Source organism: Cutaneotrichosporon oleaginosum, assembly GCF_008065305.1.
Source record: "Cutaneotrichosporon oleaginosum strain ATCC 20508 chromosome Unknown ATCC20508_contig06, whole genome shotgun sequence".
In the NCBI taxonomy this organism is placed as follows: Eukaryota; Fungi; Basidiomycota; class Tremellomycetes; order Trichosporonales; family Trichosporonaceae; genus Cutaneotrichosporon; species Cutaneotrichosporon oleaginosum.
Genome location: NW_027072175.1, coordinates 405,437 through 429,449, shown reverse-complemented (window position 1 = coordinate 429,449; position 24,013 = coordinate 405,437). Strand labels below are relative to the sequence as shown.

Here is a 24,013-nt window from a genome sequence, read left to right as displayed (position 1 = left end):
GGGCATGAACGGCAGGCTTGACAAAAACTCGTTCTTGAACAACGACGAAGACGAATCGCTGCGTACGCGCTGGCTGCTTCTGTCCGAGCGAGCCGCCTTGCCCCACACATCCGAGTTTAGGAGGGATGTCACGAGCTGACCTGGCGTACGGTCGACTGAAGCTGGAGTGAGAGGCGTGGGTGGGTATGTCGGGCATGTAGGCGAGCGGGGCGTGCCTGGACCCGAAGGGAACGTGGCGAAGAAGGGCGAGCGTGGCGAGAGTTGCGCGCTGTGTGAGAAGTAGAAGTCGCTGGACAGCGGCGACATGGGTGTGCTGGGAATTGGAGGGGATGGATGGCGCAACGTCGTAGCTTGAAGTCATAGTTGAGGAGGTGATGGGAGTAAACGTGGCTAAAGGAGTCATTGGGCGGTCAAAGTTGAGAGAGATACGGGGGAAAGAGGGGATAGGTGGGAGAGGTGGGAGACCGCCGTCCCAGTCCGACTTAGAGTCAGAGCGGCTCGGGAGGACGAAGGCCAGAGGGGGAGGAGCGGGAGCACGGGTGGCGAGCGGCATATTGAAGCGTGTGGGGTGCCGGATGGGCTTTGTTTTTTGCCGGATAGACAGTGGGTAAGGGAGCGTGAGTGTCCAAAGATAAGGCTGGGAGCCTGCCAAGACAGTGGCGGTGGCCAGCGAGGCGAAGACGACGAGAAGAGAGCAAAGGATGGAGTGGAGAAGAAGAGAAAGGCAGAGTTGACGCGACGAGCGTGACTTGAGAGCGGGCGAAGGCGTTGATCGCAGAGAAGGGCGCAACCGTGCTCATTGACAACTCTGGCTCGACTCACTCACTTACTCGTTCCTTTGCCTCCTCAACCGTCGTTACCCTCGCCCATCGACGATGACCTCTCATCGGCTGCTGTGGATTTGTGGACGCAGCTCAACCACAGGTCTGAGCTCCAGACTGCTCCACTTGTTCTTGGCGCGATTAGATGGGTCAAGTTACTGACCAGCGCGACAGCGATCGTCACGCGATCCTGCATCAGCCTTGCCACCAAACTGGTGATGCCCGCCTGTCGCCGACCGGGCTTCGGGTGCTGTGAGCCTCGTCGTATTAGCGTTTTGATGCCAATGCGCTAGCACATAGCGGCTGCACGAGTCGTTTGTAAGCCGCTCGCTGACATTGTAGATATGCGAGGGTTGTTAGTGGGCTCTTGGTTGTCTGCTCATGATGGTGGTCCAAGTTCAGTTCCTCTCGACGTCCCCAGTCTACAAGATTGGAGGGATGGGAGGAGCGCAAGTCAGCCACCTCTGACACTGGATTGCCAGCATCTGGCTGTCAAGTCACGAGCAATGACTACCGTCAACGTGACGCGGAGTTAATCCTTGCCAGCACCGAGAGTGCGACAACCTGTTCTCTGAGCTTCATTGAGCCTCGGACAGAGATGAGTGAAACGCACACGACTACAGCAAGTTCGCATCGCCCCGTGCATGCGGTGCCAATAGCCCGCCGAGCTTCACAGCTTCATTTCGGAGGGGCGCTCGACGCGCACCGGGGCGGCAGCTCGCGTGCCTGATGGCTGAATCTTGTTTTGTTTACGGCAGCTCCCACGCTACCATCCTCGCACCGTTGACACTCGGTCCGCACGATCCAACACTCGGCCGTCGCCCTCCCACAGCCCGCCCGCGGCATGTGCAGGGGCTTGAATCGCCGCGCGGGACCCCTTCGCCTTGCAGGGACCGTGAGAGCATTGCCAGCCATGTCATGTCCAGCAATCGCGACTCACCGTTCCCCGTGCCTACTTACGCAACATCCACCGAGATCATCGGAGCTGGTACCATAAAGACACAACGGCTAGCCTCACTCAGCCTCTTCCTCCCCATCCCCGCCACCAAGCATGGACATGGAGGACAACTCGCTCCTCAACGCCAACGCCAATAATCTCAGCTACGGTGCGCGCGGCAACGGCTCCGGGGCCCGCACACCGACCAACGCCGCCAACGCTCCCCAGCCCGGCAGCCCCACCCTCAACGGCAGGGGAGTGCGCATCGTCACTGAGGCGACAGCCGTCCTCGAGTCGGACGCTGTATTGATGCACAGCGATCCCGCACCTGGCACCTTCCCTGTGCGCGGCTGGGACGTGACGGACACCGGCGGCGCCGGTCACCATTTGTGCTACCGGGGCTCACCATGGCGGTTGCTGGGCCGGGACCTTCGCTGGGTAGGTGGGCATCTCTTCATGCTCCCCTGGCTCGTGCTGCCGACGGGCTATGACAACAGCTCGCCCGCCAAGTCGGGGTTTCTCTCGGTGTTCGCGCAGATTGTTATGATCCCTATCTCACTCATAATCACCATCGGCTTCCTGACCAGCGCTGTTGTGGGCATTCCTCCAATGATTCTCGCCCTCGGTATCCTCCTCCTCTTTATTTGGATCGCAGAGAAGGCGCAGGGTGCAACAACGCGACTCGTAACCTCGGATCAGGCCGTGGGCACTGACACGGAGGCATGGTTTTTGTGAGTCTGAGGCGGAGGCGAGCAGGCTCCGACCAGGAGGCGAGGGCGGAGGCGAACAACGCTCCGAGCCCGTGAATCTTATCTTCGTACTTATCAGCTGACGCAAGTGTCAATGGCGTCATGACGACCAACAGTGGCGCAGAGGATGTAGCAGTCCGCCTGCATGATCTTTTCAAGCGCCCCATCGTTGCTGTGCTCAACCGCTCCTTTGGGTTGTGGTTTGACCTTCTCGAATGCATGATGCAGCGCGATCTCCTGCTCACGACGAGCGACATTCGTCAAGGATACAAAACGGTTCGCAAGGCAGTCCTCGACCCTCGGCGCAAGCGCATCGTCATCATTGGCCACTCGCAGGGCGGCATCATCACTTCGGCCTGGGTTGACATGCTTCTCACTGACGTGCCCGCTGAGCTGCTCGCCCGCGTCGAGGTCTACACCTTCGCGTCTGCCGCAAACCACTTCTCGCGCCCTGCGGCGGCAGCGGACGGACGCGGCCAGACTTTCGCCCACGTCGAGCACTTTGCGAACGAGAACGACTTTGTCGCCCAATTCGGTGTCCTCGGTTACGCACCATTTCCCGGCAACGAGTTGAATGAAGGCGACGATTCACGCGACCCGCTCTGGCAGCCATGCACGCCCGCCACGCCGGTTGCCGCGCATGGGCGAGCGCCGTGGAGCGACGGCGGCGAGGAGTCTGAAGCGGAGGGCCCACAAGCCCCAATCATCGCGTATGACCCCTCCCAGCTCTCGGTCAAGGACAAGCTGGTGCGCGCCCAGCCCGTATTTGACGGCTGGCGTGGCGGCATGCTCCCCAACGCCATTGGTGACTTTGGAGGGCGTGTTTTCCTGCGCTTGAACCATTCCGGACACCTTTATATGAGCCACTACATCCATCCGGAGAGCTCGATCCTCAACGACCCCTTCGTGCGCAAACACTCGCAGCTGGTGACATACCTTGGAGGGCAGAATGTCAGAGAGTAGGGGAGGGGAGGCTGTTGCATAACAATTGGGCGAAAGGGAAGTGGACGTGCTGCTGCTCGTCGCGTCTGTGGACGAGCGGGCACATTGGTATGGTATGCAGAACGATGAGGATGCATGAGCGGAAACGGTGTGAGTGCCAGTCACATATCTCTCAAAGACGCGGGGTTCAAATGAGATAACCCAGTGAAGTGGGGCAGTTTCACATTACCTGGGGAAGCGTGTCAAAACCCATTGATTGCATAGGTTGACGCAATCGAACGCGTAGCACAAAGGTTATTGAAGAAATGCTCTAATCGGTGTGTTCCCCGTGGCTTGCCATGGGTGCGCGTTCGAACCAGCGTCGGCGCCTTTCGAGGTGCTTGAGGTTGGAAAAAGCCGTCGAGGCTGTGGGGTATCTCGGCGTGCCCGCGACGGACTCTCTGTAGTCTGAAACGGGTGTTGCCATGAGTATCCTACAACGGTAGGAGAGGCAAGCGGCATGGACGGCAGACGTTCTACGTAAGCCGGAAGTGACGTGGGGCCTCGTGAGAACACATGGAAACGTGCGCAATCGCGGAGGAAAGCCTAGTCGCTTTTTGACCTCTCTCAAGATGAACACGGCCGACTCACAGCACCCGGCAGTAGCCGATGCGCGTTTCCGGTTTCTCCTGGGCGTAAGCGCTTGTCGTATGTCGGGGCATCGCGCAAGAGAACGCGCCGCTGCAATTGGGTAGGTCGCCCAACACTTACGTACCGGTGTACCGGCGCCACCCCCTGGACCCTGCACGTGGCCCCAGATGGTCCACCTGCCCCCAGTCCCGACTCATGCCTCCGCTCGGCCTCCGCGGCCTCCGTCTAAAGCGGCAGTTTGACAACTTTGAACACTAACGACTCGGCATTGTCCGCCTGCCGACCCGCCAGTCAGTTGGCAGCGCGGGCAAGATGCTCAGGGAAGGCGCTGCCCGACGTCCACCTTGAGCGCAGGTCTTTTACTGATGAGAAAAGTGGGCCCGGTTGCCAGCTGACTCGCAATTCCCGAGGACAAGAGGGGAAGCGGCTGAAGTCGATTGTACAGAACTTTTCACAGCGCGGATGCTGGCCGACTCGCTATTCCCGAGGAGGCGAAGAGATCCGACTGGGATGGATAAAGACAGATCTCGCTGCCTCGTCGCATTCGCACTCTCCTACACGATAACATGAGCTCAAGCGACCACGAGAAGGATCACAAAGGCGGCGAGCTCGGCGAGGCGAAGACGCCCGTGGTGGTCGACGAGGCGGCGTTCAAGCGCGCGTTGCTCAAGCTCGACGTCATCTTCTTGCCCGTCATCACGCTCGTCTACGTGCGTCCGCGCGCGCGCTGTGCTGACGCCAGTTCCTCAACTTCTTGGACGTACGTCGCTGAGGCGTCACGCTCCGCCATCCCCATGTAGGCACTCACACCAGCGCTCGAACATCGGCAACGCAAAGGCCGCGGGGCTGATGGAGGACCTCGGCATCAACGCCAAGCAGTACTCCATCGCACTGACCGTCACTTACGTGCCGTACATTGCCGCCGAGCTGCCGCTCACCCTCGCGATCAAGAAGGTCGGCCCGAACATCCTCATCCCTACGCTCGTCGTCGCTTGGGGCCTGGTCACGACCTTCCAGGGCTTCATTCACAATTACGAGGGATTGCTCGCCGCGCGCTTCTTCCTTGGCGCGACGGAGGGTGCGATTTTGCCCGTGAGTGAAGGTGGGGAGCGGAGGACCGCGGGGAGCGGCAGGAGGGTCGCTGGTGTGCAGAGGGAGAGGGCGGTTGAGGGTTGAGGGCCGCAACGGTGACTTGGCTCGTCGCGATGGAGCGATGGAGCGGATGCAGGCGCAGAGGCGACTGATCCGGCAGAGAGCGAGGCTCACCCCAGTCGTCCATGACATACCTGTCCAACTTCTACCGCCGGGCCGATATGGGCAAGCGCGTCGCCTTCTTCTTCTCGGCGACATCGCTGGCTGGCGCGTTCTCGGGCCTCCTTGCCGCGGCTCTGATCAACATGGACGGCCTGGGCGGCAAGAAGGGCTGGGCGTGGATCTTCATCATGTGAGTGTGTGAGGGCGCAGTGGATGCATGCATCCTTGGAGACATGAGGTGGTTTCGCACCCCCACCCCGGAAGCTCTTTCCATTCCACTGCTTAGCCCATTAGGCGCTTCTCCCCCGCCCCCCACTGACCCTAGCGAGGGCCTCTTCACCGTGGTCTGTGGCTTTGCCACATTCTTCGTCCTCCCCCGCACGCCGGGCACGGCGTGGTGGCTGACGCCGGAGGAGCGGGCGGCGCTCGTGGCGGCGCTAGAGCGCGACGCCCCGCTCGCCGAGCAGCGCGAGAAGCTCACGCTCGCCGCGTGCGTGAGCGCGCTCAAAGCGCCCCAAGTCTGGCTCATGTTCCTGCAGTTCTTCGCGTCCGGCGCGATGCTGTACGCCATGGCGTTTTTCTCGCCCACCATCGTCGGCTCGCTCGGATACAAGGGCACCAAGGTGCAGCTCATGTCGGTGCCGCCGTTCGTGGCGTCGGCCGCGTTCGCACTCATGTGCTGCTGGGCGTCGGACAGGCTCAAGATGCGCGGCCCGTTCGTCATCCTCGCAGCGCTCGTTAGTGTGGTTGGGTACGCGATGTACCGCGGCAGCGAGGACAAGCATGTGCGCTACGGCGCGCTGTTTTTGCAGGTCATGGGCGCGTATACTGTCGCGCCGTTGCAGTCGACTTGGATGCGTGAGTACGAAGGAGGGCGACGCCGGAGAGAGCGATCGAGGCCGACGCAGACGCACACGCACAGGCAGCCAGGAGCACCGGGAGCGTGGCGCAGCCCGGTTCCCGGTGTGGCGTGTCACCCGAGTGCCCAGCACCCATGCCTCACAATGCCTATGTGCATGCCGCATGCCTCGCCTCACCTGATGGGCTGAGGCGCTGCACCGCCCCGCGCGCGCCGAGCACTCGGCGATGCGTCGGCCAAGCCTCGCCTCTGGGGTGCGGGGTGACTGTGGTGCTCCTATGTGAACTGGAGGGCGACGCGAAAACTTGGGAGGGGCTTGGGAGGGGCTTGGCATCTCGGCATTCCGGACGCGGCGCGACGCGACGACGCGATGAGCGACGACGCGCCGCACACGTGCCCGCCAAGACGTCCAAGTGTGACATCTGGTGCTGACGGCAGCCAACAACCTCGCGCCGTTTTACCGCCGCGTGACGGGCATCACGATGGGCTTTATCTCGACCAACTCGGGCGGCATTCTGTCGACGTGAGTACTGCACATGCTGGTGTTGGCGACCGGCCCAGGTCCACAGGTCCGAAGTCTGACGCCAGGTGGCTCTTCCCGAAGCCGCCGTTCAACAAGGGCACAGATGTGTTGCTCGCGCTCTCGGCGAGCATCGTGCTGTGGGCCGGGTTGAATATGGCGTATTTGGGATACGAGAACAAGAAGCGGGCGCGGGCGGGCGGGTACGAGGGCGACAAGGCGCCGGGAGACGACGGCGTGCCCGGTGATCGTAGCGTGCATTACCGTTACATTTTGTAGAGGGAGTGCGGGGCCGGCTGGAAGCTGAAGGGATGGGATTGCGGCATGCGGGGGTAGGGTAAGTGAGGGGGGGGGGGGGGGGGGGGGGGGGGTTGGTAGTGAGTGTGGCGGGAGTTGAGTAGAGTAATAGCCACTTGGTGTTGGTGGTGAGGGATGTACAGGCTGTGAAGAAGCTGCAGATGTCACCAGTGAGTAATTCATATCATGTGTTGGTGTAAGCGACAAGATGCATGTATGCTTGGTTTTGGAGGAGTAGTCGTCGTCGTCGTCGTCATCGTCGTCGTCATCGATGAGCTGCATGGAAGAGTGACCCGGCAGAGTCAAAGGGAGAGCCGGAATCTAGACGGACCGCGGACCGTGCCAAGGGCACAAGGGGCAGGGGGCCATGGTCGGGCGCCTCCTTTTCCTTTGATCCAATTGAGCGCGGCGCCTACCGCGTCTTCGCCTTGCGCCTCGAACGCGTCCGCGTCGCCCATCGCATCGCATGCATGCACAGGTCGCGTCTGTGAACGCGTACGAGGCGTCAGGACGAGTGCGCTTTATTCGCTGGCATGGCTGGCACAACTGGGCTCAACTGAATTATCCAAATTGTCTGCTGAAAGGATGATGAGCGTGTACTGTAGAGATACACAAACAATAGTGTGTGTGTTTGGGCTGCGCCAAACTCAAGTTGTAGTGGGTTGCCAAGACTTTTCCGCGACTACAGGAGAGAGGGGGGGGAGGCTCACGTCACTGTGATGATTGGGGAGAATTCGGTCATGATCATGAACGTCGTACGTACGTCGTTCAGTCATGCTCGCCAAACATGAAGTATAGAGATGGAGACGAAGAGACGCGAGCAGTGGAGTGTGAGAAACAGTGCGGGTGCGCAGGGGGCGAGGCATGTGGGGGGAGCGCTCAAAGGACCCCAGGTCCGAACCGCCAAGCAAACTGAGATCAGGTATATCAGGATATATCCAGGGGAGGGGGGAACGGCAGGGTAACGAGGCCAGGGTTACAGGAAAGTCTTGGCATCCCACCAGGCCACCACACTCCCATGAGGGAGGGGGTTAGCAAGACGGCAGAACGGGGGGGAGCAGGGTTGAGCCTGTCCAGCAGACTGCGGGGGAGTGTGGGTGTGGGTGGGCTTGAATGTTGCGGTGTGCATGCAGAGAAGGAGCGCAAGCAAATACAGTGGAGAACGGAAACAAGGCACATCAAGGCATCGAGAATGGCAGATGGATGGACCCGGCCACCCGGATTGCCTGAGGTTGCGCCTGTTCCTGATTAGTCCTTCCCACTGGCCCACTCTGGTCGACTGGCCCACTGGCTCACTGGGCCCACCATACACACAACACCTTCCTCCCCCCCCCCTCCCCCCTCCCCCCACGAGCACCAACCCCCCCTCCTCCTCCATCTCTTCTTTCCGTTCTCTCTTTCTCTTTCTCTCATCCTCTCTCTCATCCTCTCCGTCTTTCTCATCATCTAACTCTCTCTCTCTCCTCTCCTCTAGTCCCCCCCCCCCCCGCTCGTACTTTTCTTCTTCCCCCTCACTCTCTTCGTTACTCTTTTCTCTCCACTCTCGCCATGTGGTCTCTCGTCGCTAGCCTCGCCCTCGCAGGCGCCGCCAACGCCCAGGTCACCGCCACCTTCCCCAACGGCGACACCAACCCCGCCGCCCCAGAGTTCCTCCCCATCGGCGCCCAGGTCAACCAGACCTCCATGTCCCGTCTTCTCTCCCTCAACGGTATCGACGACTTCTGCCTTTACGGCCCTCCTGAGGAGGGTCCCGACTCGCTCATCGGCAACGTTGAGCCCATTGTCGTCGCCTACTGCACCAAGCCCCGTAACCAGGCCCGGTGAGTTTTTCCCAGCCTTCCAGTCTAGTGTGCCATTGTGGTGGCGAGCGGGCGTGGACGGGTGGGTGCGGGTGCGGGTGCGCGCGCTCGCCAAGAGGAACCGATTCATCCAATATTCCCTCGGGACACCCAGAAAGGGCCCGGGGAAGAGGTATGCCGCCCCAGCAGCCCGCATACGCCATGTGCCATGCGCCTTGGCCAGCATAGTATGCATTTCGCCTTGGCTCTGTTGCACAGCCTCGCCGCCACCCAACTCTCACTCCCACACACCACATATGCATCACAGAGCAACCTCGCTGACGGCCCAGTCTGATCCCCGACGGCGCTATCCACTCGGCCCACGTGAGTTGAATTGGGAGGCTTGTCGCGCGAGGGCCGTCGCGTAGTGATCGGCTGCGGTTGCAGGCGTGCCTGTTCATGTTCTCCGCAGCCGAACGCCTAGCCTCGCGCCAAGCCGACAATATGTCACACCGCTTTTGCATCAGACTGACTTGCCCGCAGCTTATCAAGACCCCGCTTTACGTCCAGATTTCGGGTATGTGGGACGGCACCACCGTCAACATCCCCGCCGGTGACACCGGTGGTGAGCTCGACCCCCACGGTGCCGAGAACAAGGGCAACCCCGTTGGCGGCAACGTCACCACCAACCTTGCCACTGGCCGTGACATCTTCTACGAGGAGTGGATGTCGTTCGTGAGTCTATCTCTTGTGCAGGCTGTGTCGAGCTCGCTGCGGATGCGCAGTCTGCCAAGACCAACCTTCCCTCCATTGGAACTCCCATTGGAATCAAAGCCCATAGGCCCATAGGCTCATCTGAGCGCCTTTTGCTCGCCCCCCTCGCTTGCTCCAGGACAGCGCGCTAACCCACAGATCTCGTTCGACCAGTTCTGCCTCCGTATCTGCACTGCCGAGGACCCCGCCAACGGCGTCACCGCCGCCCTCCAGTGCGAGCACGAGCTTGACATCATGGGCTGCCGCTTCGTCATGGCCATTGAGGACCACTTCCGCTCCAACGGCACCTTCACCGAGTGCGACGGTGAGCCCGCCGCTCCCCCCGGTCTCTACCCCCTCCCCGGCGGTGGCACTTCGACTTTCCGCCAGCGCTACACCGGCACCTGGACCAACTCTGCCAACCGTGAGACCGGTGTCTTCACTGTCGGCCGCACTGTCACCCCCTCGGCCCCCGCCTTCTGGCCCAAGACTTCGAACTGCTTCACCTACAGCACCATCTCGAACGGTGTCGACATGGCCAACCTCATGGTTACTGCCGCCCCCACCGTCCTCGCTAAGGGCTCTTCGTCGGTCGTGACTGGCATCGCCTCCACTTCGCAGGCTGTTGTCACCACCCCCACCAAGGTCCCCACCAAGCCCGCCCAGCAGTCGAGCGGCTCTGCCACCGCCCCTGCCACCGACAGCGCCGGCCGCACCACCGGCTCCGTCGCTGCCCCCGCTGCCTCGGCTTCCACCACCGGCTCGGGCGCCTCGGCCCTTGTCGTCCCGGCCCTTGCCGCTGTCGGTGCCGCCGCTGTTGGTGTTCTCGCTGTCTTCTAAGTGACACTACTCTAGATTCTAGGCTGTAATACCTAGCACAGCTATCAATACCTCCCCTTTCCGCCCTCCTCATCTGGCGTGATTACCATAGCGGCATGCCGCTCCCCCCCAACCGGACATTAATCACTTCGCATGCCTCTGTGTGCATTGTCGCTCCTTATGCACCGTTTCATGACACGGCGAGAGTTGTTGCAGGTTGCAGATGAGGCTGTGATGTTGACTGTGACTCTGCAGGCTCAGCTCGTCGTGGCTCGAGCGCTGCCCTATGTCCTTCTGTTGGTATTCTAACATCACCTCACCGAGATATACTATACATGATCTACAGCCTAGCAGTTGTGGCAGCAAGGCCCTCCGGCGCCTGCACCCGCAATGGCCTCAATGACTTCGCCGATAGCGCCAGCAATATCAGCCTCGAGAGGCGCCTTCTCACTCGATCCCACTGCCTTGCTGAGGGGAACGTCGCTCTTGATGGCCGCCTTCTCGTCAAGCACGTCGGCCTTCTCATCGATGCCGTTCACCTGCTCGTCGTCTCCCGCCGCGTGACCGTTACCGTTGGCCGCCTTCTCCTTCTCCGCGGCAGCCTTGTCAGCCGCAGCGAGCTGCTCGGGTGTTGCCTCGCGCGCGAGATCGCCAACGGGCTTCTCGTTGAGAATGTGCAGCTGGAACAGCGCGTGACGGAACGTCGCGACCGGCTGCGAAATGCACGGTGCGATGAGCTGGGGTCAGGGGTGTTCGAGGACTCTCCGCCTTCCTTCCATAAATCACTCGCCTCCCCCTCCTGCCATACCACTCACCATCTTGTTCCATCCCAGCAAAAGCGCCACGCCGCCCATCAACACCACGCTGCGCACGACACCCTTGATCGCCGCCTTGGCAGCCAGCGCATCGTGCTCCCACACCGTAGTCGTGAGGAGCTCGTGCGCCTGCGGGTCCTCGACTTGCTTGCCCGTGATCACGCGCAGGACGATAGCCTTAATCCGTGCGATGGTGCGCGATGGCTTGGTCTTGATCACAGTACGGTCGTTCTTGGCGTTGACCTGGCGTCAGCATTGAGCGGGCCAACCTCCACTGTTCCCCTCCCCATTTGTCGCCTCCAGGACCTTCCTCCACCAACACCATTGCACCGTCCACTATCTCCTGCCGCCAGCGGCTCGGAAGACCCACCTTCATGAGGACGTAGACGAACACAGCCACCGATGCGAGCTGGATAAGAAGGTAGACGACGCGGACGTAGCGGATCGTGTCGGCGTTGGTGATGTCGAGCTGCTTGGTCACAGCGGTCGCAGCGACGCGGACGGCGAGCATTGTCCCGACCTTGTCGAGGACCTTGCGATTACGGAGGGGCGCGGGGATGGCCATTGTCAGCGAAGAGGAGGTGTGAGTGGAAAGAGAGTGTGTGAGGGAGTGTCAAGTCAGAAGCGATGGAGAGATGAAGATTATTGTCAGCAGCGGCAAGGTGACACGACGCGCCCTGGTCCGCGGTCCATACCCGCGATCGGGTCAGGCACTGCACAGGCGATTCTTCACTCCCGCTTGTGACCAGCTGTCTGAGCATACAGTACACGGCATGACTGTGCCGTTGCGGCATATCTGCGGCGCAGGTGTTAGAAAGCCGGGACTCTCTGCGATCTCTACGTCCAGCCTGCGCATGCGCAATACGATAATGAGAGACGCGGGATTGGGACTCGGGGGTGTGAGCAGAGGCTGTCGGCCTGTCGGCCTGCGCCGCAGTCGGTAAAAGCCGTATCGAGAACCACCCGGTTTCGCATGCTGAATCGCCTGGCAGGCGGGCGGGCCTTCCTTCCGCTCTCCCGAGTCGCCAGTCATGTCCGCACTTCATTACAACTCTTCTTCCAAATGCACTTCCCCTCCCTTGCCAGTTCTCATCTTCGAGGGTACTCGTGACGTTAGTTCGCCAAGTGAGCGTCGCTTGCATCATGCACGACGCGGGGGTGCAGCTGTGGAAAAGGTTGCGTCAAGGTGATTTTGGGGTGGTATGTAGACATGACATGAGCAAAGACGTCATTTTATTGCGGAAGAGCAAGTCACCCTACAACTTGTCTCACGATTCTCCGTCTGCTGCCTGTTCAGACATATAAGAAGCGGCGACGTCGGCTTGACGACACTCATACTTGACGACACTCTCACCACCATGTCACCTAAATCCATCTTCTTCATCGGTGCTACTGGTGCGTCTTCCCCGCCGTCACTCCTCACACAGGCTTCATCGGCGCGCAGGCGCTCGACCGCATCCTGAAGGCCGATAAGACCGCGCGCGTCTCCGTCCTCGTTCGTGATGCATCTAAGGGCGCGGGTTTCACGCGCATCGACAGCCGCATCACCCCCGTCCACGGCAGCATGGAGGATCTCCCCCTCCTCGAGGACCAGGCGAGCAAGCATGACATGGTCGTGAACACAGCCAATGCAGACGGCGAGGCAGAGACCGCTGCCATCCTGCGCGGCATGGCGCGCCGGACGCGTGAGAGCGGCGAGCGTGCCGTCCTCATCCACACCAGCGGCACCGGCGTGCTTTCAGACGTGAGCAGCCTTCCCACCTCCCTCGTTAACCCCAGACCGCAGACGGCGAGTACGCCGGCGACAAGATCTACACCGACTACCTGGCGGACACGACCCAGGTTCCGCCGTGGCATGCCCTCTCGACTCTCCCAGACACGCAGCTGCACCGCAGCGTGGATCTGGCGATCGAGCGCGCCGCCGAGGCCGGGCATGTGCGCGCCTACATCGTGGCGCCCAGCACCATCTTCGGAATCGCGGACAACGCGTTTGTCCGCGCCGGCCTCGCGAACCCTCAGTCCCAGCAGATGCCTTACCTCATCCGCGTGAGTGCGGCCCGCGGCCGCGCCACCACCGTCGGGCCAGGCAAGAATATCTGGAACATCGTACACACGGACGACCAGGCTGTGAGTGCATCACGCATTTGATGGCGAGCTCCCCGCTGACCCCAGGACCTCTTCGGACTCGTGTACAAGCACTCGCTCACGGACGAGACCAACCCCACCGAGCCGCAGTACTTCATCGGCGAGAATGGAGAGTACGTCATCCGCGACGCCGCAGAGGCGATTGGACGCGAGCTCGAGACGCGCGGACTCGTCGGCAGCGCAGCGCCTGAGCCACTCAGCAAGGACGAGCTAGGGAAGTACTACAACGGCAGCACGTTCCTGGGGTCAAACTCGCGGGGCCGGGGCGTGCGCTCGCGCAAGATTGGCTGGGAGCCGAAGTACGGCCTGAATGACTTCTTCAAGAGTCTTAAGGCCGACGTGGAGATGACGCTCGAGAGCCGGCGCGGGCGCGACGAGCAGGGCGAGTTCAAGTTCGGCGGGTGGGCTGTGGCCAAGGATGGCGTGTGGACGCTGCCGGAGACGCACTTTTAGGAGGCAAATGACACAATGTAGCGATAGTATGTGACTGTTTCGGACCGCGGCCTAGTCATACAGTGCATCTAGTTTACAGCTGATACGTCGTTGACAAAATCGCACCCCGCGCGCCTACATTCCCGGTGGCAGCGGCGCTATGTGCACAGGATGCACAGGGTGCGCCACGAGCTCCTTGTACACGTCCTCGGGGATGTCCTTGACGAGCGCGAGCGTGATTCCTATGACAGCCCGCGCCTTGAGTGGCGGGAATGTGCGCAGGAGCTTCATGGGTCTGGGTGTGAGCTCGTTCTGCTTCAGACGCACGACTTGGACGCCATAAGGTCTTCACGGATAAGCAGCAGTTGTGCGATGATACACAGGATGTTGAGGTGGACTCCAAATGCTAGCAGGAAGCTATGTCAGCGCACCCATGCCGAGACTCACTCCCAGAGCCGGATAACCTCCTCAAGGGGTGGCGTACACGCACACATGGTCAGCACGGCTGATGTCAGTGCTCTCTTTCATCTTCTCGCGTCCGCCTCTCGTCTCCACTCACATGGAAACGCGTAGATTTGCCCTGTGAGATGACAGTCCCGCAGGTGCTCGTACAACTCCGGATCGACGATGCGGAGACATTTGTCGAGGATCTCGGCGCCGCGTATCGCGCCTTCAGTGTTGGTGCCGAGTACGAACTGGGGTACACCGCGCTCGACGAGCGCAGCAAAGCATGCGTATGCCTCGAGCTGCGACGGCATGACGTACAGGAACGGCGCGGCCAGCGCGTTCATTCCCTGCACGTAGGTGAAACTCCGCTCGCCGCTACACTGTGACTTCCATGCGAACGCCTCGAGGAGACGGATGAGCATGGCCTCTTGTACGCGGCCCTGGAAGAGACTGTCGGTGCGGAAAGTACGGTTTGTGTCTTCCTTGACTGGGATGAGCGAACCGTCTGGGTGGACGAAACCGTCCAGGATGAATGGGCGAGCACAGAGGAAGATGGGAGGGGGAGAGACGTACTCTTCAATGAGACAGAGCTAGGGCCAAGGCCCACGAATCGCAGGTAGTCTTCCGCTCCGAGGTGGTCAACCTTGAGCATAAGTTTCCAGATGCGGGGACGGAGCGATGGCCGACCTTCCTGTCGTTAGCTCGGACAAGGCGGTGTGCGCACCGGCTCGGGGATGCCCTCCGTGAGGATAATGCGGCGGATACGCTTGAGCCCATCCGCGATCTCCGAGGAAGAGCGATATCGCGCGGCCGGATACGCGCCGGGCGGCGAGAGAAGGGCGGCGAGCTGGTCATACACGTCGACCGCGTGTGAGCGGGACATGGTGGGAGGGGACAATGGTGCACGCGACGGGGCGACGTGCAGTAAGGTATGTAGGCGGGGTAAGGGCAGCGACACCGTCAGTCAGACGCAATGAGCATGCGACGGGGTCGGGAGTCGGCGAGTTGAGTTCCGGCGATGACAATGGAACGGAGGAAGGAGCAGGATGGCTGTTTGGTTGGGTGGCCAAAGCCGATTGTTGACGCCGCATTCAGTTTGCCTCCACTCTCTCCGCCATCCCATTTCATCCGCCGCATTGGCACTCGCCTCGTACGTCTATCAATATCGTACCCTCGACGTCTCCACCGTCGTAGCTTACCCCAGCCCCCGCTGTGCGATGGCTCGAGCGCGCAATGCTCAGTGCGGAACTTTCAACTGACATGGTGCGTTGGGGGAGGGGGAGGTGCCGAGAGACAGCAATGGCTGACAACAGGACAGGATTACTCAGGTGCGCTGGACGAGGGAGGGCCGAAGCGCTGACGACAGCTGCAAGATGCCATACTAGATGTGAGTAGTGCCTCGAGGCGATATGAGGGCTCCTCCGCGCGCGTCGAGACGCCCTCCTCCTCCTCATCTCCTTTGTTCTGATCGTGCTGTCTCGTGATACCTTTCCGGCTTTATCTTTTCTTCCTTCCCTCCCCACTCCCTCCATCTTGCTCTCCCCCACTCACACCAGCTCCTAACCATCACCGCCTCCTCGATCGAGTACATAACACACCGCACGCAGTTTGAGCAAACCTCGACAGCGATACCGACAACACTACACACGACCCAGGCCGCGCGAAGAAAGGACTACCGCGGTGAGCCCGCCTGCCCTTCGCCATCTGACCGCAGCCGCGATCGAGCAGTTTGTTAGCGATATCGTCCGGCGCGCAAAGGATATCGAAACGCTCATTGCCGCGCTTCCCAGCAAGGACGACAGCGGTGTCCGCGTAGGTGGGCCACATGTAGTGAAGTTGACGGCAGGCGACACGACTCGAGGAACTGCAGGCCGAGATGGTAGTGGCTAATCGGGAGTACAAGGAAGCATTAGGGCAAGCTGGTGAGCTTGAGCACAGGGGGACGCTGACGGCAGAGGAGCTTCTGGGCGAGCTGAAGAAGGTGTTACGCATCACGCTCGGCGATGGTACAGAACGGAATATCACAGCCAGCCTGACAAGGCTCGGCATCCCGCAATCATAGAGATGGTATGGCATCAAGTAGCGTTCGATTTTTGGCCTCTTACTACCCTTGCGGCTGACTACCTCGACCATCGTACTGGGTGTACTCTCGGTGTATCCTCTCAGGCAAACACTGACCCGACTCGCGCCCCCCCCGCAGTAGATGACTACGCACATGTGCAAGTATCTCTTGCCAGAGAGTTCAACCTCCCACAGCTCACAGTGCTGACGCGCACATCGTTCAGGACTCGCATAACCAAAAGAAAGGGTGATGAATTGCAAAAGCAAATCCTGCCCCACACGGGCTCGAACCGTGGACCTCGGAGTTGTTGCGAATATTCGTAACAGCTCCACGCGCTAGCCAACTGAGCCATAGGGCAATTGGAATTGCTGATGGGATGAAGAAAGTTGCGTATATAAACACGAACATGGCCTCTCCACCCTCGTGCGAGCCTTTCACCTTTCTGCAACTCCTGCATACCTATTAGAACAAAGATCGTATGAGTCGTCTCGAATATAAGCATCCTTGCGCATATACCCACCAGATGCGGAGGAATGTCCGATCATCCCGGGCCCCTAATCTCTCCATCTCGGACCCTCGGCCCGACATCGTCACCCTCTCTCTACATGAACGCGTCCCATCTCTCCAACAACCCAACATGCATAGTCACCGCCCACCAAAATGGCAGACATGTCAAGCCGGCCAGTATACCACTTCATCGCCCCGCGGGGATGGATGAACGACCCCTGCGCGCCAGGCTTCGACCCCCGGACCGGACTCTTCCACCTCTTCTACCAGTGGACACCGCACAGTCATCGCTGGGACCGCATCGCATGGGGGCACGCGACGAGCCGCGACTTGCTGCGCTGGACGCACGCAGAGGTGAGACCCTTGACCGTCCGGGCGAGCTCGCGGTACTGACTGCAGACGCCTGTGATTGCGCCGGACACAGCGTACGACAAGGAGGGCGTGTTCACGGGCTGCTTCTGGCCTGCGGGGCCGAAAGGCGAGGACGGCCTCACGGTTGTTTATACGAACGTGTGCGCCGTCCCGATTCACTACGACAAGCCTTATACGAGGGGATGTGAGGGGCTCGCTCTCGCCACCTCTGAGGATGGCGGCGTCACTTGTGCGATTGCACCACTGATAGGGGGCGCTGACAGCAGGGACGAAGCACTCCGCCAACCCCGTGCTCCCCGAGGAGCCGGTGGGGCTTGACGTCACGGGCTTCCGCGACCCTTTCCTCGCGCCGTGGCCAGCGATGGATCGCGCGCGGGGGACAACGGGGCGGCTGTACGGTCTCATCTCCGGCGGTATCCGGGACATCGGCCCTTGCGTGTTCCTTTACGATGTCGACCCCGCAGACATGACCGCGTGGACGTACCTCAGTCCCATCACCTTCCCCTCCTACAAGACAGGCCTCTGGGGCGGCGACCTCGGCGTCAACCTCGAATGTACCAATTTCCTCACGCTCGCGGCTGGAAGGATCGAGCGCGAAGTGCTGGTCACGGGCAGCGAGGGCGGCGTACCCCGCTTCGGGGAGGCACGTGTGCGACGCGCCCCTTGGGTAATGGGTACTCTTGCGTCTGAGGGGAACGAGGTGGGCATGCAGAGAAGCGCCGCGGGCGTGGTCGACTGGGGCGCGCTGTACGCGTTCAACACGTTCGAGCACAAGGGACGGCACATCCTCTGGGGCTGGCTAATGGACGAGGAGCTGCCGGACGCGATTCTTGCCAAGCGGGGGTGGACGGGATGTCTCGGCGTGCCGCGCGAGTTGTTCCTCGCGTCCTATGCTGGTGTTGCAAGCGCCCTCGCAAGCAAAATCGAGGACGTGGGGTGCTTTGAGCGTTTACCCTCCGGCGAGGTGGTAACGCTCGGCATGCGCCCGGTGACAGAGCTCGCCAACCTACGAGGAGAGCGCGTCGCCTCGGCGACGGGCGGCCCGAAATTGCAGCTCGACGCCCCGCTCACGATGGCCATCAACCTCGAGGTAGAGATCACGGACGAGACTGAGGCGGTGGAGCTGCGTGTGCGCTGCTCAAGAACTGTGCATACGAGCATCATCTTCTCTCCTCAAGCGGAGGTGATACGGGTTGTGCGCGAGCACTCAAATGCGCAACCCGACATCCGGAAGAGCACGGAGGAGGGTCGCTTCACCCTCCTCCGCATGCCGGAGATCGAGAAGCTCCAGATGATAATATTCCTGGACGCCGACGTGCTCGAGGTATTTGCAAACGACCGGTTCGCACTCTCGACACGCGTGTACTCGCCTAAGGAGGCTACGGGGGTGGAGTACGAGCACAAGGGGCTGGCGCGGGTTGAGCGCCTCGAGGTATGGGAGATGCAGGCGGCGGATGCGACATAGGTGACTATGATCATATTTATGAAAGTTTTCGTGTGTGGTGTTGATGCACTGCACTAGCCAACTTTGGCACATATACCCCTATGTCGCAGAACGCGCAGAAGCCTCCCATCGTCGCATCTGTGGTGCCACCCGTTTGAGCATACGGCCCAAATCTCCAATTGATTCAGGTGTTTGGTTCCGCTAATGCGTCTTGACTCTCCACTTCACCTGTCCTCGGTGGAGGCTGGCCACCGCACCATCACACACTTCTCTCCATCGCCATGCCGGCCAGAGTAAGGCAGCGCCCCCGCACGTCCGCTGACGGCAGCCCCGCCCGCGCCCCTCGGCCGCGACCGGGCCCCGCGAGGTCGCGGACATCATGCTCGGCTGGCTCGGCCAGGAGCTCGTCTCATGCACGCCCCTGCAGACGCTGTGGGCGGGGTACGGGCAGATCGTGTTTGTGACCGCGCGCTCCTCCTCGTCTCGGGACACGTCGCGGTATGTCCTCAAGCTCATCTCGCCGCCGCCAGGGAACGACGAAGGACACGTGCGCAAGTTGCTGAGCTACGAAGTCGAGCAGGCGTTCTACGCAACCGTCGCGCCGACGCTGGACGTGCCTGTCGCGCACTGCCTCGCCTCGACACACGGCATGGAAGGCCGCCCCGGCGCAGACCAGCTGCAAGGCGTCACAGCCATGCTCCTTTCGGACCTCCGGCCCGACTACCCCGTTGCGGGGGGGAAGCGGGGCGTGCTCTCCGAAACGGCGGTGCACGCCGCGCTCGACTGGCTCGCGCGCTTCCACGGCGCCTCTCGAGGCGCCGTCGGGCGCCACGAGCTTGGAGGCTACCTCCTCCCGCCGCTGGAGGAGGCGAGGCGGCGCGAACGCGGCCCGGGCGGGTCAAAGCTCTGGCTGAATGGCGGGTACACATACCTCGCTACGCGGCGGGGTGAGCTCGCCGACCTGGCGGACAGCGATTCGGAGTGGAACGCGGCATTCTGCGCCCGAGACGATGCGCTGGGCTGCAGCGTCGCCGATGCCGTCGCAGCCGTCCTTACGCCGAGCGGGAGAGCCGCAGAGAGCGTGATCCACGGCGACGTCAAGTCAGAGAACCTGTTCACGACGCGGAAGGGCGATGCAGTCGCCTTCTTCGACTTCCAGTATGTCGGGCTCGGCCTCGGCGTCTGCGACCTCGCCAAGCTTTTCACGTGCTCCGTGCCCGAAGACATGCTGGCCAACGACGTCCCGCACGCCCTCGGCATGCAGGCTGGCGAGCAGGTGCTGCTGGAACGGTACCGTGACGAAGTGTTGCGCGCGCAGCGTGCGGGCAAGGCAGGGCGCGAGGCAGAGTATGCGTGGAGCGAAATGGTGCGACACTGGGAGACGGCGCTCGTCGACTGGTGTCGCTTCCAGGCAAGTTGGGGATTTTGGGGGAACACTGAATGGCTCGAGGCCCGCGTGCGGCATATTCTTGCTGACGCGGGATGGCGTAAGTGGTTGATGGAGGAGCTGCGGGCTTGTAAGTAAATGAATAGACACGTACGTACATGTAATTAGAAGCGAGGTGACGTCTTGTGAGCGGACATGAGCTACATCTGGAGAGAAGTGAGCGGGATGTGGTATGAAGACGCACACGCGTCGTTCCAAGCTTGGCGGGAGCCGAGCTCACAGCAGTGCTGCTTAGCAATTAAACTGCTTGAGGGAAGCAGCGGAGAGCTAGAACAGTGCAAGCAGCGAGCGAAGCTAAGGAACAGAGCAGCTGTTTTTGATGGAGGGTGATATTAAAGAATGCGACGGGCGATGAGTTGCGACGACAGGCTAAAGAGTCCACAGTGCCAACATCGCTCCGCCTCACTTGGCATCCGACACCCAGCTTGAGCCAAGTTCTTAATGGCGATATAATAAGGAGAAGAAAGCGAAAGTTGCCGATTGTCGGAAGAAAGTCGCTGCCAAGCGAAGAAGCTGCGAGGAATTTCGATGATATTGCAACAATTAGTCGTGAATCAACACGACTCGTGACAGGGACTGGATTCGTTCCATTCCTTCACTACAAACAACTTCTTACTGTAAAGCGCCCACGGGCTGGACATCGCGGAACGCTGACTGCATGCGACGCTTAGCAGCAGCCGCAGCCCGAGCTGGTGTCAGTTTTGTTGGCCGCCTGTCCAAGTGCTCACCAAGAGCCACTGCAGTTGCAAGTGGAGCAGGAGCCACCGCAGTTGTTGACGAGGGTAATCTGGTGTGAGCGGATATGGACACAAGGAGATCGGGAAGCAAGGAGTAGATGATCGGTATAGTTCGTAAAAACAACTGAACCAGTTGAGGAGCGAGAAAAAGTAGGAGAGGAAGTGAAGAAGGGTGAAAGAAATGCAGGACAATGGAAAGGACAACTCACGTCGGCGACCATGTTGTTTATGTTTAAAGGATGAGGGTGTTTGTTGAGAGTGGTGGTGATTGTAGTGGTGATGAAGTTGCTGTGATGAGGATGAGAGCGTCAACTCGGGCCCTTATATCTGTTTCTGACCAGCCCATAGCCACCACCACTGGCTTTACAGAAGGCCAGGTGAGCTTCCTCGGGCTGAGCACTGAAGTTAGCGAGACCGAGGCCGGGAGAAGGGTGGCACGAGACCTGCGCCATACGGAAGAAGGGCAGAGCCCAAGAAAACAACACGAACCCTTCTGTGCGCCGTGCCTCGACGTGCTTGGGCCGAGCCCAAGCCCGAGAGCTGCATCGGGGTTGCGTACAGGGGTCTGGTTCGGTTCGCGAATTCGCGGCGGCGACGCGCACAAGCGCCGCGCGGCGGGCGGGGGGCGGTGGCGGCCGTGCGGGGCCGGAGCGGATATACCCCCGCCGCCACATTCGGGCTGCTACACCCGGGCTGCGACTTCGGCATGCAGCCGCTCGAGGGCTTCGTGCGTGTCGATGTGCTCAAGCGGGGGACGCTGGCGCATCCGGCGGCGGCGACGATGGGCGCGCCAGAAGACCCACTCGAGATGCGCGCGCAGGATCCAGTGCGCGACCCAGCCGAGGTGGTGTCGCAGGCACCAGGTGATGCAGCTGGCATGAGCGCAGGGACTGGGATTGCCGGACTGCCCAGGCGATTGACTTCGGGCTCGGTGTGCTCTGCTTCTCCTGGCCGGCCTGGTCATTGACTGATTCGTCGGCTGCAAGCTGGCCGATTGGGCTTCGCATCGACCAGGCCATGTTCCTCTGCTTTGCTTCTCTCTCTCCACCTTCTCTCCGCCTCAGACAACACCTCCCCTCCCTGCTCACCCCTCCCATGCCTTCTGTGCCTTGCTCCGTTGGCCGTGCTCTCGCACTGCGAGTACTTTGCAGTATGGTGGACTTGACGGTTACTCACGGGCCGCCACAGCTGAACTCGGGGGGTTCCGGGGACATTGCACGATCGGGGCGCGACGGCGCGGGCTGGTCGGTCAGCGATGTCTTCCTCGGATCCTCGGCTCGGCTCGGCTAAGCTCACCGATGCCGTGACAGTCGGCGCTGGAGGATTGGGAACAGCGCGGGACATTGTGATCGGCTCGGTGATGCCTGGTGATGATGAGAAAGCATCTGTTGACGCAAGGAAGTTCAGTGATGATGAGGGGAGAAGATGAATGAGGTGCGCGCGCGATTGCGCGGCGATCCGCAGGGGCAAGCTGTGCGTGTGAAGCTCAGCGTTGCGCCCTCCCCGCCTCCGCAGCCATCGCATTCCTTTGGAGGAAGGTCGTTGTGTGTTGCCGCGCGAGCGCGCGCGCGGGCGATGACGGCGAGGTGACGTGGAGCGATGGTGATTGCAACGAGCTAAACACGGCACGCGACACAGAGGCGTCAGTTCTGTTGTCCCGCTGAAACTGTGCTCCTGTGCACGCCACTGCTCACTCATGCTTATTCTGCGTACACAAGCTCAATGCATGACGATTACAAACACTAGTGGTACATCATGGATGCTGAGAACTGTTCGCTACCAGCTATTCCGACGTGGCTGGCGCTTCATGCGGTCGGCAATGGTGGGTCCGAATGCGTCGTAATCGAGACTCGTCCGACGCGTCTGGCATGTAATTTCGCTTCCTGCGTAGTCGTTGTGAGGCGGAAGCTCGAGAGCCCCGGGGTCCGGGTCGGGATCATTGGACGCGTCCGAGCGCCGGCGGAGAAGGCTGGTTACGCTCGGCATGGCGGGGAGGCGGAAGCGTACGGGGAGGGCGGCGAGGCGCCACCGCGGGGCGGGGATGACCGGTGCATCATCGATCCGCGGCGTATCTTCCGGTTCGGTGTCAGGTGGAACAACGTTCAGAACGATGTTTTCGGCGGCCATGCGACGCCATCGGGCGACCTGAGCGAGCCGGGCAGCTTGGAGGCGAACACGGGCGCGAAACTGGAGGCGCCAGCGGCCGAGGCGGGTAGGCGGGACGAGGCTGTGGCTGCTCGGCGGAGGGGGGGAGGTGGGGCGGCGGCGCGGCCGCTGGCGACGAGGAAAGCAGGAGGGAACGCTGGTGTCAGTGGGAGAAGCCTGGTGCGGAATGCGTACCACTCTGAAGGGCTCAACGGGGCGGGTATGGAGGGGGCGGGGTCGACGGTTTGCTGGCCGCAGCACTGGAGTCAGATTGAGAGGAAGGCGGGGCGCACGGAGCAGAGGAGCATGGTTCCGGGGTATCGCTCGCTCGAGGATGTGGATGGGGGAGGCGCCGGGAGCGAGGGAGGGCGGGCGGGGGCGAGGGAGGGCTTGGACGGGGTGGATGAGGGGCTGCGAGGCGCCATGGAAGCTATGCGTGTATGGAGAGGTGGGGGCGAGAGGTAGCAGCGGTGAAGGCAAGACGGAGGATGATGAGCGACATTGCAACAAGAGCAAGCTAGTTGCTTTGCAGACACTGCCCGTTGGCTGCTGGTTGTTCCTTTGCTGCGTGGCGGCTGGCTGGCTGGCTGGCTATTGTGTACTGGACACTGGAGCTGCCGAGTTGCGCGAGCTGAAAGGCGTCAAGATGGTCGTCACGCTTGTTAGGTGGCGTCGTCTTGCTTCTCCGGCTGTTCTGTCGCCTACGATCTCCAGACGACCCGTGATCTCCCGTATCTTTCTCCCTTCCGCCTTATGGAGACGAGAGACAAGGAGGGATCGATGAGCGGCGAGAAGCGACCGCGTCGCGACGTGCCGACGCGATCTGAGTGGAGTTGAGTGGCGGTAGGCGGTTGGAGGATGGGATGGTGAGCGAGTCGGCCCGTCGGTGGGATCCGGTCCGCGACGGCTATGCTCACCGACAACGAGTCCGTGCGCGGAGCGAGCCTTACCCGTTCACCATTGCTCCACTTGTCCTCCACCACGCGCCCACCATTCACAGCTAGGGCATTACATTGCGCCCATGCCTCTTCAAGACGCCTCGGACACCGTGCTCGCCCTGCCTGGACGGGAGAATGCTGCTAAGCTGCCTGATATCCCGTG

General features: G+C 61.3%; 11 protein-coding genes across 11 annotated transcripts; 8 read left to right on the top strand and 3 right to left on the bottom strand.

Annotated features, from left to right (window-relative positions):
• Positions 1-1,165: 1,165 nt before the first annotated feature.
• COLE_06600 (uncharacterized protein) lies at positions 1,166-1,357 on the top strand (the record flags this gene model as incomplete). Its single annotated transcript, XM_018423075.2, has 1 exon — positions 1,166-1,357. One exon carries the CDS (start codon positions 1,166-1,168, stop codon positions 1,355-1,357), a length of 192 nt encoding a protein of 63 aa, XP_018279094.1.
• A 515-nt stretch (positions 1,358-1,872) lies between these two features.
• COLE_06599 (uncharacterized protein) lies at positions 1,873-3,470 on the top strand (the record flags this gene model as incomplete). The annotated part of the gene is made up of 2 exons (XM_018423076.2): positions 1,873-2,489; positions 2,597-3,470. 2 exons carry the CDS (start codon positions 1,873-1,875, stop codon positions 3,468-3,470), a joined length of 1,491 nt encoding a protein of 496 aa, XP_018279095.1.
• Positions 3,471-4,645: 1,175 nt separating this feature from the next.
• COLE_06598 (uncharacterized protein) lies at positions 4,646-6,991 on the top strand (the record flags this gene model as incomplete). Its single annotated transcript, XM_018425766.2, has 7 exons — positions 4,646-4,789; positions 4,822-4,839; positions 4,893-5,171; positions 5,351-5,523; positions 5,659-6,191; positions 6,631-6,715; positions 6,781-6,991. The coding sequence occupies 7 exons, from the start codon at positions 4,646-4,648 to the stop codon at positions 6,989-6,991; spliced, it is 1,443 nt and encodes a 480-aa protein (XP_018279096.2).
• Positions 6,992-8,557: 1,566 nt separating this feature from the next.
• On the top strand, positions 8,558-10,380 carry COLE_06597 (uncharacterized protein; the record flags this gene model as incomplete). Its single annotated transcript, XM_018423077.2, has 4 exons — positions 8,558-8,829; positions 9,138-9,171; positions 9,331-9,522; positions 9,700-10,380. 4 exons carry the CDS (start codon positions 8,558-8,560, stop codon positions 10,378-10,380), a joined length of 1,179 nt encoding a protein of 392 aa, XP_018279097.1.
• A 326-nt stretch (positions 10,381-10,706) lies between these two features.
• Positions 10,707-11,739, bottom strand: COLE_06596 (uncharacterized protein; the record flags this gene model as incomplete). Its single annotated transcript, XM_018423078.2, has 3 exons — positions 10,707-11,096; positions 11,175-11,417; positions 11,545-11,739. 3 exons carry the CDS (start codon positions 11,737-11,739, stop codon positions 10,707-10,709), a joined length of 828 nt encoding a protein of 275 aa, XP_018279098.1.
• Positions 11,740-12,532: 793 nt separating this feature from the next.
• On the top strand, positions 12,533-13,772 carry COLE_06595 (uncharacterized protein; the record flags this gene model as incomplete). The annotated part of the gene is made up of 4 exons (XM_018425767.2): positions 12,533-12,569; positions 12,602-12,918; positions 12,954-13,301; positions 13,347-13,772. 4 exons carry the CDS (start codon positions 12,533-12,535, stop codon positions 13,770-13,772), a joined length of 1,128 nt encoding a protein of 375 aa, XP_018279099.1.
• A 114-nt stretch (positions 13,773-13,886) lies between these two features.
• COLE_06594 (uncharacterized protein) lies at positions 13,887-15,081 on the bottom strand (the record flags this gene model as incomplete). The annotated part of the gene is made up of 6 exons (XM_018421349.2): positions 13,887-14,046; positions 14,079-14,168; positions 14,199-14,256; positions 14,311-14,685; positions 14,772-14,889; positions 14,923-15,081. 6 exons carry the CDS (start codon positions 15,079-15,081, stop codon positions 13,887-13,889), a joined length of 960 nt encoding a protein of 319 aa, XP_018279100.1.
• A 350-nt stretch (positions 15,082-15,431) lies between these two features.
• COLE_06593 (uncharacterized protein) lies at positions 15,432-16,260 on the top strand (the record flags this gene model as incomplete). Its single annotated transcript, XM_065626490.1, has 6 exons — positions 15,432-15,476; positions 15,565-15,585; positions 15,755-15,878; positions 15,913-16,010; positions 16,045-16,120; positions 16,154-16,260. The coding sequence occupies 6 exons, from the start codon at positions 15,432-15,434 to the stop codon at positions 16,258-16,260; spliced, it is 471 nt and encodes a 156-aa protein (XP_065482184.1).
• Positions 16,261-16,920: 660 nt separating this feature from the next.
• Positions 16,921-18,604, top strand: COLE_06592 (uncharacterized protein; the record flags this gene model as incomplete). The annotated part of the gene is made up of 3 exons (XM_018421350.2): positions 16,921-17,121; positions 17,167-17,368; positions 17,406-18,604. The coding sequence occupies 3 exons, from the start codon at positions 16,921-16,923 to the stop codon at positions 18,602-18,604; spliced, it is 1,602 nt and encodes a 533-aa protein (XP_018279102.1).
• A 358-nt stretch (positions 18,605-18,962) lies between these two features.
• On the top strand, positions 18,963-20,108 carry COLE_06591 (uncharacterized protein; the record flags this gene model as incomplete). Its single annotated transcript, XM_018421351.2, has 1 exon — positions 18,963-20,108. One exon carries the CDS (start codon positions 18,963-18,965, stop codon positions 20,106-20,108), a length of 1,146 nt encoding a protein of 381 aa, XP_018279103.2.
• A 2,435-nt stretch (positions 20,109-22,543) lies between these two features.
• COLE_06590 (uncharacterized protein) lies at positions 22,544-23,337 on the bottom strand (the record flags this gene model as incomplete). The annotated part of the gene is made up of 3 exons (XM_018426645.2): positions 22,544-23,069; positions 23,108-23,172; positions 23,206-23,337. 3 exons carry the CDS (start codon positions 23,335-23,337, stop codon positions 22,544-22,546), a joined length of 723 nt encoding a protein of 240 aa, XP_018279104.1.
• Between the last annotated feature and the right edge of the window lie 676 nt (positions 23,338-24,013).